The 22,114-nt window shown below is 31.4% G+C and overlaps 2 protein-coding genes across 3 annotated transcripts; both read left to right on the top strand.

The window, feature by feature from the left end:
• Window positions 1-2,102: 2,102 nt before the first annotated feature.
• Window positions 2,103-14,946, top strand: LOC128169026 (cyclin-dependent kinase 6-like). Of its 2 annotated transcripts, none has more exons than XM_052835202.1 (8): window positions 2,103-2,225; window positions 4,230-4,547; window positions 9,368-9,503; window positions 11,017-11,184; window positions 11,457-11,566; window positions 12,169-12,219; window positions 12,336-12,471; window positions 12,725-14,946. In XM_052835202.1, the coding sequence occupies exons 2-8, from the start codon at window positions 4,318-4,320 to the stop codon at window positions 12,887-12,889; spliced, it is 996 nt and encodes a 331-aa protein (XP_052691162.1). In that variant the 5' UTR covers window positions 2,103-2,225; window positions 4,230-4,317; the 3' UTR covers window positions 12,890-14,946. The 2 variants fall into 2 exon arrangements, with proteins under 2 accessions (XP_052691162.1, XP_052691155.1); XM_052835195.1 differs by lacking the exon at window positions 2,103-2,225 and adding an exon at window positions 2,366-2,502.
• Window positions 14,947-16,510: 1,564 nt separating this feature from the next.
• On the top strand, window positions 16,511-19,862 carry LOC128169081 (C-type lectin-like). Its single transcript, XM_052835255.1, has 6 exons — window positions 16,511-16,678; window positions 16,770-16,926; window positions 17,065-17,144; window positions 17,974-18,058; window positions 18,670-18,882; window positions 19,771-19,862. The coding sequence occupies exons 1-6, from the start codon at window positions 16,514-16,516 to the stop codon at window positions 19,782-19,784; spliced, it is 714 nt and encodes a 237-aa protein (XP_052691215.1). The 5' UTR covers window positions 16,511-16,513; the 3' UTR covers window positions 19,785-19,862.
• The last annotated feature ends 2,252 nt before the right edge of the window (window positions 19,863-22,114 follow it).

Genomic DNA, 22,114 nt, shown 5'->3' with positions numbered 1-22,114 from the left:
TTTGTTATATAAATCTGGAAATAGGCTTGACCCTAGCAATTATAGAGGTATATCAATTACCTCAAATCTTGGAAAACTTTTCAATAGAATAATACATACTAGGTTACTTGAATTTGTAAAGTCCATGTCACTTATAAGTGAAAATCAAATTGGCTTCAAAGAAAACTGTAGAACATCAGACCACTTGTTCTCTATAAAAACTATCATTGACCATTATAAAAGTAAAAAAGTATATGCTGCTTTCATTGACCTTAGAAAAGCATTTGACACTGTATGGAGAGAAGGTTTATTTTATAAGCTCCTTAACTCTAATATTTCTAAAAAATTATTTAATATTCTTTTTTCCATGTACAGCAACACAACCAGTAGGATAAAATTTTCTGATGGGTTAGGTAAAATATTTAACTCTGAATGTGGTGTCAAACAAGGGGATGTTCTTAGCCCTACACTTTTCAATATATTTATTGATGGTATTGTCAGTGACTTGAAACAAAATGTAAAATGTGAACCTGTACATGTAAATAATCTCAATGTAAACTGTCTGCTTTATGCTGATGATATTGTTATTTTATCAGAGAGCAAAAGTGGTTTACAAACTAGTTTAGATATTCTTTACAACTATTGTTCAAATTGGAAATTACAAGTCAATGTTGATAAATCTAAAATCATGGTTTTTAACTCAAATAGTAAACATCAAAGCATCAATTTCACTTTCAATGGAAATACTATGCAAGTTGTATCAAAATACTGTTATTTGGGTATTGTATTGAAAAGTAATGGGAAGTTTAATTTAGCAACATCTGTGCTTGTTGAAAAGGCCAGAAAAGCATATTTTAAAATGAAAAAAATAATTGGTATTGATAATCCATGTAAGCTCTTAGAAAAACTTTTTGATTCTATTGTACTTCCTGTACTTCTTTATTGTTGTGAAATATGGGGAGTGGATCTCTCATTGAAAGATATTTCAGTTATCGAAAAATTTCATGTAAAATTTCTTAAAGATATACTTGGATTACATTGCAAAACATCTAATGCTGGTTGTTTGGCAGAATTAAACAGGTTACCACTTTGGTCTAAAATCTCATTCTCAAGCATTAAATATTGGAATCACTTGATAACATCTAATTCTTTGGCATTTAAATTATATCAGGGAACGATCAATTCCAATTCCTGGACTAAGAAAATTTATGGCATCCTAGACAATTTGGGATTCTCAAACATTAGTAATTATAAAAGCACAATCCAACACTTTTTACCAAACATAAAGCAAAGAATCATTGACCAATGTATCCAAGAGCAATCATCAAAAATTTTTAGTTCAGAAAAACTTTCATTTTTTCAAAAATTATATATGAGAAAAAGAAGTCCTTATGTTGATATACTCAGGAAAAGATCTGAGAGATCCTCTATTAGTAGAATAAGATTAAGTGCACATAAACTTGCAATAGAAAGTGGTAGATATAATGCCACAATTAGGAATGAAAGATATTGTAATGCTTGTAAAACTGGTGCAATTGAAGATGAAACTCATTTTCTTTTTCAATGTAAAGCCTATTCTCATCTAAGGAACAATTATTTTAGTAATTTTTATAAGATAAGTAAAATAAATATTGCCAATAACTTGGACAAAGAAAGATACATTTTACATGTATGTTTAAATAGTGAAATACATACTATTTTAAATATTACTGTTAAATTCATTAATGACTGCTTTGAACACAGATGTCAATTAGTCTAAGGAAATGTTAAACTGATCTATATAGATCAGTAAAAATATATATACTGTACATGCAACTATTGTAAACATACAATGATTTTCTTATATATTCATTGGGCCTTTGCCAATTATTGTAATTGTGTCTGTGCCAATAAAATATTTGTATTTGTATTTGTATAATAACTCAATAACTTGTATGTTTATATAATGATAGCTTTAATTTTTTTTTGCAAAATAATTTTTAGCATGACATGTATGATTTATGGGGATGTTTGATACATTGAAATTGTAGTTGCTTTCAAACATTGCTGACACCCTACTTTGTCCAAGATTCAAGGTTGACCTTTAAACTAACAAAGGAATGTATTTATTCTTCGCTGGCCAATCAAATCTCGCCATTTCTACGGCTTTCAGCTGTTCGATACGCGGAATATTTCATAGTTTTTCCCTGGAGTAACAGTGTGAAAGAAAGAAAAAATCAGGAAAAATCAGCTGAAGGATTGTTACAGTAAGTAATGCAGGTTTTAAGAATTTTTTACTTTGAGGAAAACGTTTGCAGTGTGACCATACGTTTTTGATATCAATTTCTTGCAGTAAAATGCGTGTGATTTTAGTTGTCAATGAACACGTTGAACAAACAAAGGGCAAATACTGATGCCATCCGAATGAAACTCCATTCATTCATAGGATCGCATGTACAAATAGAATGTAATGTCATCTCTTTGTGTCTAAAGTTAGCGTGTTTTTCACTAGAGTATCAAAAAAGACATTTTTCGGACGATAAGGTAAGATTATGGTATAAGTAAGTATTCACTCAAAGTCAAAATAAATTTCAAAGAAACGTCAAGTTATATTTGCAAGGTGAACCATTAATAGACGAAACAAAGTATGCGTAGCACGTGCCACCGATGTAGAAGTTATAATTTAAAAAAGAAAATAATATGAAATAATGCAGAAAATTTATTAAAAAGTATTTTATTATGCTTATCAAAAACTTTTGCCACTGTTTGATTTTTATTGAATGTTTGATTGGCAAAAATGTTATATAATAAACATGATAAAAATGAAAACAATCAACTGAAATTACCTTAAAACTGAAAGTGGAAAAATTACACTATTCCAAGACAAAAGGAATCATTATAGGAATGTGTTATGTTTAATTATTTAGTTCATTTAGTAGAAATGAATATATGTATAATTTGTTATTGGTATATCTTATATCACCAATTTAAAAAGATATATATAATAGTCCAAAAATATTATAATAAAATTCAAGAGATTCTTGTTGAGCTCAGTTGGCTTTGTTTTCACTTGTTTAATTTGTTTTGTTTTTAATGACAGTTATTTAATTTTTTTGCATGCAAAATGATGAATGATTTTTCAAATCATGAAGCACATATATGATACAGTATATTCAGTTTTCATTGTCTAAATAAAGATTTCTATCACCATTTATACAGTATGTTCTACATAGGAAGCCTTGTCTGTAAATATGATTAAATATAATGTGAAAATGTATTCAAAATTTTCATTTGTTGGACTGAGTCATTGAATATTCAAATTGAGCCCCTTGCAGTACGTAATCTATTTAAAACAAGAAACAGACTGAAATTCACACATGAAAACTAATATGTCAACAATGTATTTTAGTGGGTGGTAGTTTTATGTCTGGATACTGGCGAATTGATTTTTAAGATATTGGCTAAGAATTGTTTTAATCAACAACGTGCCAGCTAATGAAAAGTGTACATAAAGCTATACTGTGCAGTCTGTGTGGGCCAGTGACCTTAATCCGTGGGAGGGATAATGGGGAAATCCCACATTGCACATACACTGAGGTATAATTTATTAATTAAAAATATTCTGCACTTGTTGCCTAAATACCTGAGTTTTGTAATTTCCCAACTTAATTTTTTTGTGTGTGATGCATCTCTAACTGTGGAAAATTTTTTAATACCAAGAATTTTTTTTATGCCTTGACATCCGTATGTTTAAATTAACTTGTATTATATGTCTGATTACATTTAATGATGAAGGGAAGAGTTGACAAACACAAATGCATTGCAGTTACCTATAAACTGATGCATATAAAATTTGGTTGTATTGGTGTATTGGCACAATATCAACATGATCAAATTAGTAAAGTGAGGTTGATTAACTCTGATATCAGACAGGAATACCCATGATTCACAGACAACCATAAACTTGTTTTTTTTTTTATAAGATTTGTTTAATTATTCAAATTAGTCATGGTTACTCATTAATTAGAACAGAATTATATCATTAGACTCTTTTCTGACATACACGTTTAGAAAGCCTACCAATGTACTCAGGTCTTATAAATGGCATATATCTAATGGTAAAAATAGTCTCTTTCCTTCTCTTTTTGTTAAATGACTTCATAATAATTTTTTTTCAGCATATACATCCATTAGGAAAACATTTACTGAAAAGCAAAAAAAATAGATTGTCATTACATTACGTAACACAGCATATATTTTTTCTTTTGAAGTTTACAGACTTATCAACATGTGAGGGGAGTAAACGCTATCCTTCCACCCACAACAAGTGGAGCGAGCCGTTATGTGCAGACATCGATCATGACATCACACAAAGAAAAGTATGACCACAACTATGAAGAAATTGACGTCATCGGGAACGGGGCTTATGGAACTGTGTTTAAGGCCAAGGACCCTCGTAACGAAGGAAGCTGGGTGGCCATCAAACGCATTAAGATACAGAATACGGAGGAGGGCATGCCAATGAGTGCCATTCGTGAAATAGCCCTCCTCAAGCAGCTGGAGAACTATGAGCACCCTAATATCGTCAGGTATTCTCATCTATCTTTGCTTTAAAAAATGTATCTTCATTTTTGGCACATCTCGTTGACTCAATCTGTAAACTGCACTTAAAATATTAATCATCACACTACAGATATTTTACCGGTACATAGTCTTTATGATTGACTTCCCTCATTATTCCCCCTTCCCCTTTATTTTTCTGTATGAAAAACAAAAGACTGCACCCGTCACACTGCATTTATCAATAGTTCATATATTCACACTCATAATGCCCTAGATATTGACAGTTGTGTAAAAAGGACTAGTAAGCAGACTTTACAAGTTTTTATTATTATATGTATCGAAGTACGTGGGATCATGGAGTCTTTAAATTGTTCTCATGTTTCACTGTAACAGCGACATAAATTTGTCAGACCAGTATACGAAATGATACAGAATAGTTCAAATGTGACAGCCTCCATATATATTTATAATATGCACATATCGTTATCGTAGCTAGACTGAAACTTGCTTTATCAGTCTTGTTTGGTTTAGTTCATCGTAGTATGAATTTTGGTGCATGATTAACAGAGAGAATTATTTGTGATTAAAAAAAAATATCCAGTTAACTGCTATATTAAATTGGTGAGCTGCTATCTCTGCTTCTCAGACTCAAACAGTTAATCTATGTGTAGGGAAGGTATATACATGCATATACATATGCATTGCTATACATGCAAATCAGACCATGTGAGCTGATGCCTATGTAAAGTTCTTATGCATGTATTGGTGTGTTAAAATGTTAATCATGTCAATCTCGATGTATTATATTACATAAAGTATGGTTTGTTTCTTAATAAGCAATGAACTCATGGAACTCTGAATTTCGTACCATGAACTAGGATGAAGAATAGAAATTTAGGCTGAATTGGTGAAATATTCCAAAATATTGTACAAGGGCATACATAATAATAATAAAAAATAGTTTGTACATGCACTTAATTCAGGCAATTTTACAAAGCTTAGGCATATAATTACATATGAGGGTATTCGATAAGCAAGTTTGAGATAAAGAGAAGTCACACACAAAGAACATTGTATAGAGGAGGGTCTTGTTCATTTGTAATAGTCATTGTTATAGAGTAAATGTGTGCATGTTGCGGGATAAGTACGGAGGAAATCTTTGTATGAATACGTGTATTAGTGTTGTTGATCGCACTTGAATTAGTCTGTTGCTCACAGATAAGGATGCTCCATCATCTGTCAGGAATTCAGCTGGGGGCTGCTACTTGAGAAAACTTAAGTCAGAGGTGGATAGTGTGGGTGGATCATACAGACAACACTTCTCATTGATTGGTTTGTCCATTTACCCAAGGGGGCAGATATCCTGCATCAGTCATCAAATTCTAATGTCAATCTAAGGACCTTTAATGAAACAATTAAAATGGGTTATTTACCAATAAATGATAATCAGAACTCATTAAAAGAGATCGGAATTGTTCTGCTGATATGAATCTAAGTACGTGCAGTGTCAAGGTAATCTCTTTGTCATGCCTATTTGTAAAGTTTTTCATTAATATGACCTTCTCCTGAAACAACCTTGAGTCAATGTCAGAGGTCAAGGTCTTGAGTAGTTGTGGCCTGAATCTTATCCAGCTTTGCTGAGCATCAAGACTTTGGAGACTTACTGTTGAGGATGTTAAACAAAGTTCTCATTTCCATATTTAAAGAAATAATATTTAGGTCAACTTGTATTTCATGTCAATTAACTGTTAATTCTTTTAAATATAAAGAAGTCTAATGTAATTGAGATCTTGATGTTAGCTACAGTGATGAATAGCCCTGATACCTAAACTCATTGACTTATGTATTCGATTTGTATTTGAATTTATAGAAAGAACATTTAAATGAAATGTTGATTTTAGAATGCTTTTAAATCTTATTTTGATATCATTGATTCAATAAGAGGGTTGCATGTGATGGAAAAGTTGAGTTTAAAATCACTATATTGTAAGGTTACAGAGGTGACAAGTCCTTTAGATTACTATGTACCAACAAATTGCATGCCTCTTAAGTGTGACCCTTTCACTGTACTATATAGCAAATTATTTTCTTCAATGTCATCTTTTAAAGATCTTTTGATCAAAGAGGGCAAGTGCGTCAAAGCTTAAAGAGAGAACTTGACATTCTATAATTAACACAATTATGTTTATAACTCTATCGCCATAACCAAATTAGGGACAAGAGCTTTTATATATCTTGCTGAAACATTGCAAGATGATAAAAATGTTGCTTTTGTAAGATTAGAGGATTATTAAAATACTAATAGTTTTTATCTAACACAGTGCAGTAAAGCAACTTTGTTTTAATAATTTTAGACATGAAAATCTCTGTAAATGTTGGCTGCATTGACATACGATTTGAAATTTTAAACTACCCATATACCTACTCACCATGCTCACTACTCACACAGAGATTTTTTAATAGTGTGAGTTAAAATGCACTAAATTTAAAGATTAAGGTTAATTAAATTCACATAGTAAACAAATTTGATGCAGAGCTTAAAGGAGTCCATTTCATGTATTATACAAGTTTGATACGGCTTGAAACAGCATCCATAACCTCATCCAGTTTGTAAAAAAAATGAAAAATTCAATCTATACGTTGTCTCTCCTCCAGATTAGTTAATTCATGTGACATGATAAAAAGTGGATTCAGATTAAATTAAGTTTCCTTACACTCATGGAAAGCTAAGTAATTGTCATCATGTGTGTATTTAACACTTGCGTTACCCTTATAGGGTCCACTCTTCAAAAGTACTGTGAAGAGATCCTCATTGCTGTTTGCCAATCCGCTATGGCAAGGGAACTAACTTCTTACAATGGTGACCCCTACTCTGACTGTCATTTTTAGAATGGGAATTTTTTGAAAAATTTTTGCCATGATGATGATTTGTATTTTGGTATTGGCTAATCTATGTTTCCTACTAATATTTTTGTAAATGCAAATGGCAACAATTTTATTGGGTGCCATATTGCCCTCTAAATTGTGTGCCATCCATTCATTGCTTCTTGATTTAATGGCAAGCTCTTATTAATTTGTCTTGTGTTGCTGCTTCACCATAACCAGTAATAAGCAAGCAGATACGGTAACCTTCAACATCTTTAGTAAAATGTCTCGTTAGTTTGCCACTATCTCATCCAGTTTCATGTTGAGTACAACCATATGTAAAAGTTTTTAACTAATATCATCTACCATGTAATCACAGTCTGAAGAGTAAAGGTAATCCCCATCATATTACCTCACAATCAAATTCATACATCAAATTACATCTGATAGTGTATAAGTTGTCCTAATGTTCTTTACTAGGGATTTCTATTAATTTTAATGCATTTTGTTTTGCACTGAGTAGAATATTCAAACTGAATGTTGTCAGTTATAGGAGGATCAGTTTGGAAAGTAAACTTTTATGTATTGATCTCTCAACATAGTGAATTTCAAGAATTTTCAAGTGTAGGTGTATTTTCATTCAAACATTAAACGTACTGGCAATTTACAGAGCAAAATCATACATAACGTAAACCAATTCATACAAGAATGTTTTTGCAAAATGGGGCTATCCAAATCGTGCTTTAATAAGACTGTGTTCAATACGTTGTGGTAGACATTTAAAAACCTGATCGATTGTAAGCTATTCAGAGCCCCGATAATCTATGCAACAAATATGTGAGATATGCCTGGCTTTATACCTATATAAGTAGGGTAGATATGTTGACATTTCTGCCTGGATATACTGTAATGTTCATGGGACCATTTATATGCATTCACACAAACTGTATGAATAATGCTCTTCAACAGACAGCAGTTAAGCATTGATCCAAGATTTCACTCGATATTTTTTAGGAATGGGAAAAAAGGGGGGGGGGGGGGGTGCCAAATGCCAAATTTGCAATACTGAGTATATTAGCATCAACCCTTAATGTCTTTTTTGACATTTTGTTGTACCATTGTTTTAAATGAATACAGCAGAATAATAATCAAATTGTTGAATTATATAAAATCAATCTACTCAAAATTCATGTCAGGGTTGTATTATATCTACATGTACATGTATGCTTGTACTTTGTGTATATATGTGATCATGTACAGCTATCAGTGACCTGAATACCAGCACTATCTAGCACAGTCCACTACAGTTGATGTGATATACTGATTGACTTGTAGGTAATATATGTAGGTATATCTTTCAATGTCACCTTACTCTGTTACCATTCCATGTAAATGTCAGATATGAATGTGTCTGATTCTGCTAGTGTCAAATAAAAAACCAACACACATACACAAACTGTTGACTGTGTGTAATTCTTGATCTTATTAAATATGTAGGATATTTTATAAAAGGATTTAGCTGCTGCACAGCTGAACTCCCTATTCCAAGATTAAAATTCACTTGCACAGACAGCTTAAAGTATTAAAATAATTAAACTCATTATGAATACTTCTATAATTCTGTAAACATCTGGTTATGTCCATGTGTAAAAATAATTATCAGAAAGAGCTGGAATACATGTATACATAAATATAAATCTAAAAATCTTTAATTACAAAATCACCCAAAAGTATCAATTTTAAAAAGACTTATTAACTGCAATATATACACATTTATTGCATTTGGATCCCTAGCCAGTAACACTGACGTAATCAAATTTGCTGTGTCACAATGATTTTGCCAACATGTAAAAATATAGTACATGTACTAATTTATACATCTACATGCAGTATTACATTTCTTTTTATAAAAATTTCTGGTAGACTTAGCAATATGACAGATGGAGTGAAATGTTTTCACCAATGCCATTGATTGTTACAGATTACTGGATGTTCGTCATGCCCAGCAAAGTCCGACGGAGATTCGGCTGATGTTGGTATTTGAATACATTGATCAGGATCTGTCCACGTACCTCCAGCGATGTCCGAGCCCCGGCCTCGGACCAGAGAGGATCAGGGTATGTTACTCTGTTAAACAGGTTGGGAAGTCATTCATCCAACTACAGGAAATTGTATACATGAAACCATTGCCACCCATTTGCTCTTAACAGCTATCAATTTCATTTCCTTAACACCTTAGTTCCATGTTTATATCTATTTATCATATAAACTGCTTTCATCTTACTAGTATTTTCTCATTTCTTTTCATCATTAATTTCTCTTTCAAACTTTCTCATGTTTTTACAGTTGAAAATTTGTTCTTAATATGTAGTGCCTTTATTATTTACATTAATTGATTTACTCGCAAATTGCCACCCCCCACCCCACACCCCCCCCCCCCCCCCCCAAAATAAAACGAAAAAAAAGAACATGCAGTTGAATCTTAATTCAAAAGACTTCTGTCTACAAGTATACAATGTAATCAAAAAGAGTTCATTGATCAAAGAAGGAATTCTGATTAATTAAGATGGATGACATTGATGAACAAAATCAGGAAGTCAGTTGCATAATTACACACTACTTGTAAATCAGCATTAAATCAAGCTTGATTTCATTCATACAGAATGAAATTCCAATATATTGCGGAGGTGTGGATTTCTAAACAAATCACACCTCAATGGACAATGAATGTCTGATAGTTCTCAGAAGAAGACAAGCAGTCCAACATGAATATTTAAATGCCATTAACATGCAGCTGTATATAAAACTCTGCCATAATCTTAAAGTAGGAGGATTGGGTATTCCCCATAGGTGCATAGCAAGGCAAATTCCATTCATACCTAGGTGTAATGTGTTGATCTGTTAATCAGGCGCTCCCAATGTGTGATATTTATTCCCATTTTACATATTGCTATAGCCAGTATAGCTTTGTGGTGAAAATATATCCTTAGGATATGTGTTAACCTTTCTTAACTAATGGAATCAGTATCCAGTCAACCAATCTTTATGAAAAAAGAAAATGCTTAGATGTAAATTTAGAAGCCTCTTAGCAAGTACCTGTTTTTGATCATTCACTGAAAATGTGAAATGTACCATACTCCAAGATTATTTTAACATGTACTTTGAAGACATGCATATTCATGACATAAAGGCCCTTTTGAGTTTGTGTTATGCTATTAAAAACTTTTCAATATTTGTTAGCAATAATGTAAATGCACTTGTCAACTGTATTTGGAAATTACGATACATGGGTGTAATTTGTGAACAATGCAGTATAAAAGCAAATCTGTGAAAGAGGCATTCTTTTTTGTGTGATGCAAAGCAATACTGTAACCCATCTTTAACTGCATATGAGACAATTTTGTTAAGTTCTTGACAATCGTCTTGTGGCAGACAAATAGTACCATTCTTTTCATGCTTTTTGTAGATATACAATGTATGTTAATCAAAATAAGCTCACTCATGAAAGTTTAGCACTGGTAAATTGTGAAATAATGTTGTTACAAACGAGAGATGGTTTACAGTTATCTTGAAAAAGGTTTATGTTCATTTTCAAAAATACAATATACATGTAATTTCTTAATTTTGTAGGACCTTATGCTACAGCTGCTTAATGGAGTGGATTTTCTGCATGCTCACCGAATTGTACATCGAGATTTGAAACCGCAGAATATTCTTGTAACCAGCCAAGGACAGCTCAAACTTGCAGACTTTGGGCTTGCTAGAGTCTATGCGTTTCAAATGGCATTGACATCTGTTGTAAGTCTTGCACTTTTCTGTTAGTTTAAGTTGCACATATTCAATGGTCAAGAATTTTATAGGGTAAAAAGTATTGTTTTGGGTAATTTTAATAAAAGAAAGTGAAAAATGAGAGCCAAATTTTTTGTGTGTTTGCATGTTGGTTATCTTGTATTTTTCTGTCAAGTTTTCCAAAAAGAAAAAGGGAAATGTTTCGTGAAGTACAGTTTGTATGTGAATGATAACTTTTCTTGGCCGAGTTATTGACTCTTTGCTTTGTACTGTGGTTACAGGTCGTTACTCTGTGGTACCGGGCCCCTGAAGTGATTCTACAGGACACCTATGCCACGCCTGTGGATATGTGGAGCTGTGGATGTATCTTCGCTGAGCTCTTTAACAGAAGGTGGGACTGACTGATTTAATGGAATAGGTGTTCACCGCAAAAAACTGAATCAGACAGTAGTAGCTTGATAACCAGTCATTTTTAGCTGACTAATGGAAGGGTCATTTTGAGCTAAATGATACAAGATGTTATTTGTGAAAACAGTTAAATTTATAATGAAGCATTATAAAAGCAAACACTTCAAGCCTAATATGGCAAATATACAAATTACCAGTTCACAATGCATGCAAAGGATTAAAAATTAAAAGAAATGAAATTTTTTTATGGAAGTGTTTTGATTTTAATCTAGGAGCAAATATAATTTTTTTTCTCCTTGAAACTAAGTTATAATTTAAATTGTTGTCAATTATTATTGTTGTCAATAATTATTGTTGTCAATTATTAGAAGCATTGATGGATTCACACATCACAGTTGCTAAGTCATCATTTGACAATTCAGCATTGATTTTGATTTTGAGTCTTGGGCAATTTGGGTCATTAGGTCAGGAAAGTATACAATGGACTAGCATCATGAACGTCAGAATATTTGGACATTTAATTGTTTAGAAATGTGTAGAAAATATTTTACTATTTATGTTAATGATTAATATTCTTCATCATAGGCCTCTGTTTTGTGGACAGTCAGAAATTGATCAGTTAACAAAGATATTTGAGTAAGTATGCTAACACTGGCATAAAAAGACTTGATCATACATATACATGTACCTGTATCAGTTTAGCATTTTATATTAATTATTTCTGTAGTATTAAAAATAATTTTTTGTTTTAGTGCTTTGGGTCTTCCTCGAGAACAAGACTGGCCAGAGAACGTGACACTGCCCTACCATTCATTTAAGGCGAAACCTCCACAGCCAATCAATCACCTCATTCCAGAGATCGACTCCGATGCCAGAGATCTACTGGAGGTAGGCTTGTTCAAATGCATAACAAAGTATTACGGTATGAGCTCTGTATCTAACTAATTACTTGACAACTGGCATTCAGATTATGGTAATTCCCATTAGAAATTTAGTGAAATATTGTAAACATTTAAAGTGGAAAAAATATATTTTAAAAAAAAGATAGAGAAAAGCTTATATTGTGACTATGCTCATTAATATTGTTGCATTTTTATTCTTGAAATTTAAAATATCAATATTGAAATAATTTTTTTTCCAGAAATTATTGATATTCAACCCTCACAATCGCATCACTGCCCACGATTCCTTGCAGCACCCATACTTCAAAGACGAATTAGAAAGTATCCGAACATCAAGTTCTCTCTCTGAGAGCGAGTCATTAGATACTTCAGACTGTCGCTCGGATACGCCTGTCAGCAAGTGATGCTTTAAACTGGTTCTCTGTTAGCCCAGTTTTTGTATTTTTATCAGCTTACAGAATCCGGTAAATGTTTCTACCTGGAATTAGACCAGTGCTTCTGCACTATCAGGAAGTCATTGTTTTGTATAATTGTTAAAAAGGTGTCCGAAATCACTGCTTTCTTTGCAGATCTTGAAAATGAATTTCATATAATTATGTTTTTTATGATTATTGTGGTTTGTTTGCAGTTCCAATAGCAATATGATCTGTGATATAGTTGACATACTTTTGTTTGAGCAAAAATGAGCAGGCAGGGGTTGTACAGTTATGAATCTTCCTTAGATTGTGGTTAACTCACATTCACTTGATCTCTTTAATCAGAGGTAATTGGGGATCCTCTTAGACATGTCAGTACTAAATATTCATTGTTCTTAAAGTCGTATACATACACTCTACATGTATTTACACAGTTTTTTTTCATGAATTGTTTAAAGTGAGGTAATTAAACTTACACCGAAATTATTGTTAATGGAGATAATAATATGTTTTTGATGATATGAAAGTATTTGATTTAATCAATTATGTTAACAAATTGAGTTACAATGGTTATGATGCAGTTTTCAAAAAAGTATTTATTTGATTATAAGTTGTTCTTTATGTAACATATTTTAAAAGAAAAATAATGATGCAGCATCTTATTTTTCTTGTTGGAATGTATGAAATTTCTGATGGGCATGTAGATATCAAGATATACAGGTTGTAAGATCATGGAATGGCCTGCCACTATAATTTTATGTTTAACTTTTATAATGGCGATATGCATGATTAGGCAATTATCACTTTTTGTAGTCATATTAACTTTTTTGCATATGCTTTAGTGTAATTCTTCTTTAAATTTTTCATTTTTTTCTATATTATTTTAGATATATGTACAGACGATGGTCTCAGTCTCAAATCAATTCAAATTTTGTAAAATTGTATGTGTTCTTGCCAAGCCTTTTTTCACTTTTCATTTGTGATTTTCAGATTTAAAAACATTCAAGATTGGTAACTCCAAGCACATTTTTTGTAATACATTTTATCATAAAAGAACCGTATTCTGTTGATTTTAAATAACAACAAGAATATTCATATTTAACGATCTCAAAAGAATATCAATTACTTACAAAAGAATCTCAAAAATAGGAACTTCTGTAAATATTATAATTTCTCATGCACTGACTGCTAGTAAATATACATGTAATGTCTTAAATAAATTGGTCTTTATGTTTTTTAAATTTTCTCAGGTGAACAAAATAACTCCAGTCTTGTTCCTTTTTTTCTAAAACAAATTGCTTAATTGCATGCAGTTAATTATGCAATTAGTATATACAGTTAGTACATGAGGTGCAAGACTATATGACATTCAAATCTCACTCGATCACTGGTTCAAAGGTAGTAGATGTTAATAAGTTTTTAAAGTATTTCTTGGACCTTGATGTGTGGATGGGGTTTTTTTTCTGACAATTATTATGGATGAATCGTTTTTAATTAGTTAAAATATTTAAACAGATGTTACTCTATTGATAAAGCGATTCGTACTTTTGAATTCGTTATTTAGGAAACAAATAGTTTTGGTCAGGTAAATTCTTTATAATATCTTTAACGGAGAAATATAAGATTTCATTCCTGAAATATTCTGAACTAAATAAATATATTTATTTGCAAAACTGCATTTCATTATGAATAACGTAAGTTTTAATGTTGTGGGGTGTTTTTTAGATCGTAGTTACTTTTTGTTAAGTTACAATTTTTCTTATGTAATTTTTAGATTTATACCGTACTACTTTGGTAGTTTTGATACAAGTATGCAATTTCAGCGATTTAGTCATGTGGTTGATAAAGTTTTATTCTGTAAGCTTTTTCATGATTGGTCATTCCAGTGATGTCTCATCGAAAACAAATCAAGTCCTAAACATACCGTCACCAAGTTATGTCTCAAATATATTTTTATACAAGAACTTCCGTTGTAATATTAGTATTTTTGTACGAAAAATCAATACAATTTTATATATTTATTTTATATTTGATTTAGAGAAATAGATAAAAAGCCAGCAAGACAAATCATTATTCGTTTTACAAGTTCGCCATCACAAGCATTCAGCAGTCTCTCTCCACTCACAAATAAACGTATACATGTATATAAAAGTTAATAAAACTATCATAAGATTGAATATATATGAAATGCCGTATTTGTTAAACCATTCTTAGAGCAGAGAACAAGTATTGCACGGAAAATCTCTACTGAATTGGTTAATCTAAACATTGTAGGTTAATTTTCACAACGAATCTTTATTCTCTATCAAAATAAATTTACTTGTACATAGACTTTTGCTGGATGTAAAGAGGTAAAATATGTTCATCCTTTTTTAAAGATAAATGTATTATTAAATAATACAGGGGTAGCCATGTTTCACTATATACTCTTTGTCATTAAAGGTTTAAAATGGCTAAAATTTAAAGAATTTTAGAAATATGGTAACACAAACTCATGTATTACATGCGTTCAGTTCCTTTTTTTTTCTTAAGAAATCGTTTTTCCAGATGAAAGAAGGAAAATATGTATTTCATTATTTGTGCAAGGCTTGTATTAATGTGGTTATAATTTTGATTATAAGTAAAGCACCTTGTATATGTTATTTTAAATTTGTTTCACAAACAAAAGACATCTGTAAACTTTGTAAATATGAGTACATTTTTTTGTGTTTTTCCATGTACACCTTTTTGTTTTTTCCATTATAATGCAAGCATACCTTTATTTTCATGTTATAAGGTATTTCTTATTAATTGCGGCATTTTTGTATCACATACTTGTATATAAAAATGATGAGTAAAAACGAAATTCTGTGTTCTTCGAAATAACAACAGAAATTAATTGACTTCCTTAAATGATGGAATGTCAGATTTATAATACAGGTTATATTCAAATAAAAATTAACCATATATGAATAGACGATAATATAAAGTCTTTTATCCAACAAGCTTGAGTTTTCTTCTGCCAACGATCGAGCATCCGTTGGATAAAATCATACACAAGTCATCAGATTCTTTTTATCTGACACTTGTTTTATTTTTCAGTTCGTTTTTATCCAAAATCATAATGCCATATCAGAAGTAATGCTCTTCCTGATGCGTTTTATATTGAAATTTCTTACTTGGATTATATCCATAGCATACAAGTTCAAACGTGATGAAAGGTGATTTCATGATTGATTTAATTCCTGAGATAGAATTATTTTGAACATGCACTTATATTTTTTCAACGTATTAGGATTTCCAGTAATGAGTAAGAGGCGTTAGAGTAATTAAAGTTTCCAATTTCATAGGTTTCTTCTTAAAAAATAAAGGAAATGAAAATTATTTCCTAATAAGCCGTAGAACTGCATATAATTGCGTATCATAACGACAACCCTTTTATAAACTTCGGCTATTCTGGAATACACAATAAACTATCGAAATCCTATTATAATGCAACTGTATCTCTAATACGTATAAATGATTTAGAAATTCTTTACCCACAAACAATCTGTTACTACTTACATGCTCTACAAAATGTATAAATACATACTTCTCTTTACATGTTGACATTCTATCCGATAGCATTCAACTATGCGTGTTTTGGAGTTTTGTATTTTTTGTGCATTATTCGCACTCGTGTTCTATTCAATGGCATCTGATGCAGCACCGAATGAAGACGATTTTTTGATGAAAAATATCTCGAACTTACATTTCCAATTGTTTTCTTCCATTCAAAAGAAAACGAAAATGATAAAGGTTAAAAAAAAAAAGAGTACCGAAACTCTACCAAGTATAATTGTTAGAACACATATTTATTTTCTTAACATCTTATCCCTTATTTCTACAGACAGCTGTCTTTGAGACTCAATGCAGTGGATCAGGCTGTACGTTCAATGGTTGCGAGTCTAGTGGATCCGAAACCTGTGATGGACAGATGTTCACAAAGTTGAACAAGATCCAATCAAGTATCAACAACATTTGGAAAAGGAAGTCGACAGCTATTGGTAAGTATATGAAGAATTTCAATTATTTAAAAAAAAATTAATACCTGTGTACACTGCATAAAATTATTATATTTACTGTTTTGGCAAAAATTTTATTCCAAGTTTAAGATTAAAATGCATTTGTTTGAAATCAAACAGTTTGTAAACAAGGATGGAAACGTTACAACGGCCACTGTTACCATCTGTTCAGTGGAAAAATGAACTGGTTTGAAGCACAGGTAAACACATAGCTTCTTCGTTGTATTTAGCAATATACTGCTCTATGGAAGCATAGTACCAAATTTGTTTGAAAACTATAGGAGACTACAATTATATTTTGTTTTAAAAGACAAATTTCAATGTTAAAAATCGCATTCCTAATAAAAAAAAAGTTTTCATAAACGCTGGATGGGTTTCAAGAGGCACATACGATTGAATATTCCGACGCAGCTGTAAGCTGGCAAAAGTACACGTCCATGTAAACCCTTTAAATTGTGTTTACAAAAGATTTACCCAGTATATATGTAATAGCGAAATTAACTATTCTGAAAGGAATAAAGCATACAACGTTACTAATTCTTTGTTTTGTAAGCAAGGGTCGTGCCATAATTTTGTTTAAATAAATTCAGTATACTGGTAAAAGATTTTTTTTTCTAGCTGCTCATTCGTAAATTAACAGTCTCTAGCTTGTCACATTCATTTTAGGTTTAAACCTGGGTTTTTATTCCAACATTCATAATGTAAACAAAAACATGTCTTGAGGTTTCTTTACATAGCAAAGAATTGTGAGCTCTGTATGTCCTTATAACTCGACGATTGCAATCAATTGACTATTAGAAATTGCAATCAATTGACTTTTAGAAATTCCTTATTGAAGCATAAAAATTAATTTTGATAAAAATCGTGACCATGCTCCTTTAAATGATAAAAGTTTTATTGAATTTTATTGCAATTACAAATTGTGACGCTCAAATATACAAGAAAAAACTCGTACTTGCAGCACTCTTCAATAGAATGCATATGTTTGTATCTTTCAAACGACTAATTGATTATCTACTTTTTTACAAGATTTTCTGCAGAAAACAAGGAACTACATTACTGCAAATAAATAATGCAAACGAAAATAAATGGCTAACAAAGAATTTTCCAGATGGTAAGCACATGTCTTCCGTAAACATATTTAATGTTTTCTTCTTTGATATGGATGGATGCTGAACAATATTACAGAGTGTCGCTAAATAAACTTCTGGATCTATTTACATGGTTAGTGTTATATGTTTATCTTTGTCCTCTTCTTGAATGGCCTTTTTGTAAACTTACCTCTATGAAGTCAGGAGTTTCTGTAAAGAGTAAAAAGAGGAAGTATCCTCTAAAAGTGTAAGGGCAATATCTAAAGGAAACTTGCAGGAAAGATACTTTTGAAGATATAATCAATTTTCTGTTTATTTGTATTTTAAAAAAAAGTATTGGTCAAAAGCTGGTAAATGATCATTAAAACGGCGCTGATTTAATTAAAAAAGACATTACCTTTATATATGGAGAGAGAGAGAGAGAGAGAGAGAGAGAGAGAGAGAGCATTTATTGAGAAATATGACCGAGGCGAGCTATAATTATACTTTATCTTGTTTATTAAGAATTGTTCGTTGATTTGATGTTAAAATACTTATATAGTTAATTTAGTTCTGTGACACTTTTCATTTTCATTATAATTGAAATGTTAATGCATAACGTACCATTGAAATATCAATGCATAACTTCAAACAGTTCAATACTGGATTGATTTCACTGACAATGGTATGGAGGGAAAATGGGTGACATTGTCTACCGGAAAAAGCGAGTTTACAAGTTGGGATCGTGGACAACCCGATAATGCCGCTGGAAAACAACACTGTGCCTACAACAATTTTTCAAGACGCATTGGACATTGGGATGATATTCGCTGTACATATTCATTTCAAGTAATGTGTGAAGCATCAGGTAAATTCAATTCTTAAATTAAGGAATCATTCTTTGAGTATGATAAAGTGATAATTTCGATCGGGACTTGGTCTAATCCAATAAAGCCAAGAGGACTTTATGATAAATTCGATCATGTCGTGACTGAAAAAGTCACCTCATTATGCTCAAGGAATGATTCCTTATTACTTATTTTTATATACTTTTCCGCAATTGCACAATTAAATATTAGGATATAAGCGTATTTATATGCTTTTCATTTCAATTTTAATCATGCAAACCCCGCGAGCGCACCAACAATACATTACTAGTATTTGAATTTATTGGACTATGCATTACAAAATCGTATACAATGACACTGAAAAATGAAAGATTGTCCTTTTCAAGATCGTTTTACTCATAAATGAAGTCGAGCCTATTATGGGTTTCAAGATTAAACCGATCTATTTACTATTGTACACAGTAAGAGAGTTTTCCTTGCCCGAATTTGCTTCGACACAGAACTTCGGGTTTTATAGTTTAAAAAAATTACAACAATTAACAATGAAAAAAAAATTATGTTCAAATCTCTCGTCTGTGAACATACATTGCATAAAAAAGATCAAATATTTTTTCATCATCCACATGTGCCACCCTCTGCCTGAATCTTGCATAGAACAGTACTTGATGTCTGAAAGTATACATGGAAGTTAATGTATATATAACGATAATTGTGTAGCGGCAGGCACATAACTGACGTTGCATATTTTTTCATAATAAAAATACATACCCTCAACCTAATAACGACAGGTGCCTGTGCAGCATGTATTCCTGTCTGGAGTTAGTTTTATGAAATGTGTATAAAATTTGTTAAGACAATAACTTATTAGAACATTTTACATAAACATACTACTTTCATTTTCCATTCAGGTTCTGGATTCTGACCATGGAAGATAAAACCTATGCACGCATTATAAATGAAAGGAATCAAATTCATTTATTAAAAATGAAAAAAAAATGAGCATATTTTTTTTTATTGTTTTTTCTTTCTTTTTTGTAGAGGTTTAGATGATAATATATTACGATTGAAAGTCAATATTTAAGGAATAAGGAAACATTCTTTGACTATAATGAGTGATTATTTTGTTCGGAGCTTAAAGAAAGATTTGACCACGCTTTGACATAAATTAACACCTCTTAATCATAGGCGCTCCCCAGCAAATTTTGTAAATGACAAAAGATTTCTATTTAAGCATTGAATGCTTATTTTTGGATGTCGTCGGTCCTATGACACACCAAGCGGTGCAGTACATTCAATGCTTATATTTATATGTTCACACTGATGTCTATTTGACTGTATGAAATATTGTGTATCGCCCCTTTAAACCCATTATTTGCGCTCTTAGTCAGGGATATGAAACAAACACATTACAGTCATATTAACATGTTATTTAGTTAGCTTACACGACAAAAAAAATAGTGCCAGAAACTTTGTGTAGAAAAATTTATTTTATTAAGGAGTAGAAATATATTAATGATTGTTTTTTAAAACTACATTATTGAAAGATTGAAAGTTTCATTTAATCTCACAAAAGTAAATAAACTCAAAACACGTTAATTTGTATCTGTGTTTGAAAGGGTTAATACTTTAAAATAATTATGAATTATTTTGATGAAAATTACATGTACATTACTAGGCATCCGGCGAATTCCACTATTTGCGCAGACATCACGCCTCGCACTTCTTTGTTAACTATGTATAATGACAGCTTCTTACAAATTAATTTCACATTTTGATGCATTTTATACAGTGACATAACTATTCATTCATCTATTATATAGAGCCACATAATTATTCAATCATTCTTAAATGAGAAAAAATATTCGGAAAGTACTTTATTTTTATAGCTACATGTGCATTTCGGGAAAACAACAAAACTTTCGCGATTTACGCTTTTTGATACATGTTGAATTTTCGGCATACCATTAAACTATTCCAAGATACTGACAGTTCTGATAATTTCTTCAATAGAAAAACTTTGTTGCTGTACCGGTTACCGACAAATTTTTAATTACCGCGCCATTCAACTTATGTGCATGTACAAATGGCATGGAATACCGATCCCGATTCAGACGTTTTACTCTTTGCTCCCACACAGTGTCAGCGAAGTTTGCAAAACGCACCATCTGGTGAGAGATTGTCAGATAAACATGTTATTGCACAGGAACCAGACTAGCCCATGCGCAAGCTGAATTTTCCCCATTGAAATAATTTTTCTTAGAAATTATTAATATTTAACCCATACAATCGCATTACTGCCCATGATTCCTTGCAGCACTCATATTTCAAAGACGAATTAGAAAGTATCCGAACGTCAAGTGCGAATCATATTTCAAAGACGAATTAGAAAGTATCCGAACGTCAAGTGCGAATCATTAGAAATGTTGGAATGTTGCTCGGATACGCCTGTCAGCAAGTGATGCTTTAAACTGGTTCTCTGGTAGCCCAGTGTTTGTATTTAATCAGCTTACAGATTCCAGTTGGTTCTATCTGAAATTGGACCAGTGCTTTTGCACTATCAGGAAGTCATTGTTTTGTATATTTGTTAAAAAGGTGTCAGAAATCACTGCTTTCTTTGCAGATCTTGAAAATGAATTTCATATAATTATGTATTTTATGATTATTGTGGTTTGTTTGCAGTTCCAATTATAGCAAAATGATCTGTAATGTAGCTGACATACTTTTGTTTGAGAAAAAATGAGCAGACATGGGTTGTACAGTTATGAATCTTTCTTAGATTGTGGTTTACTCATACTCACTTGATCTCTTTAATCAGGGGGAATTGGGCACCCTCTAAGACATGTCAGTACTAAGTATTCATTGTTCTTAAAGTCGTATACATACACTTTATGTATACGACTTAACAAATTTAGTAACGATAGTTACGATGCAGTTTTCAAAATTTTCTGTCTGATTGTAAGTTGTTCTTTATGAAACATATTTTAAAAAGAAAATAATGATGCAGCAATTTTTTTCTTGTTGGAATATATGAACTTTCTGATGGGTATGTAGATACATGTATATAGGTTGTAAGATCATGGAATGACTTGCCAATATGATTTTATGTTTTACTTTTATAATGGCGATATGCATGATTAAGCAGTTATCACTTTTTGTAATCATATAAACTTATGCTTTAGTGTAATTCTACTTTGAATTTTTCATTTTTTTCTATATTATTTTAGATGTATGTACAGACTATGGTCTCAGTCT

Source organism: Crassostrea angulata, chromosome 1 (genome assembly GCF_025612915.1).
Source record: "Crassostrea angulata isolate pt1a10 chromosome 1, ASM2561291v2, whole genome shotgun sequence".
Taxonomy (NCBI): Eukaryota; Metazoa; Mollusca; class Bivalvia; order Ostreida; family Ostreidae; genus Magallana; species Magallana angulata.
This window is presented reverse-complemented; position numbering and strand designations above follow the sequence as displayed.

Bases quoted from the DNA above. Each gene is read 5' to 3' on its own strand.
- LOC128169026 (XM_052835202.1), top strand. From the start codon at position 4,318: ATGACATCACACAAAGAAAAGTATGACCACAACTATGAAGAAATTGAC. The intron at 4,548-9,367 runs GTATTCTCATCT...TGATTGTTACAG, and splicing joins GAGCACCCTAATATCGTCAG to ATTACTGGATGTTCGTCATG. The intron at 12,220-12,335 runs GTAAGTATGCTA...TTTTTGTTTTAG, and splicing joins CAGTTAACAAAGATATTTGA to TGCTTTGGGTCTTCCTCGAG.
- LOC128169081 (XM_052835255.1), top strand. From the start codon at position 16,514: ATGCGTGTTTTGGAGTTTTGTATTTTTTGTGCATTATTCGCACTCGTG. The intron at 17,145-17,973 runs GTAAACACATAG...CTTTTTTACAAG, and splicing joins TGAACTGGTTTGAAGCACAG to ATTTTCTGCAGAAAACAAGG. The intron at 18,059-18,669 runs GTAAGCACATGT...AACTTCAAACAG, and splicing joins AACAAAGAATTTTCCAGATG to TTCAATACTGGATTGATTTC.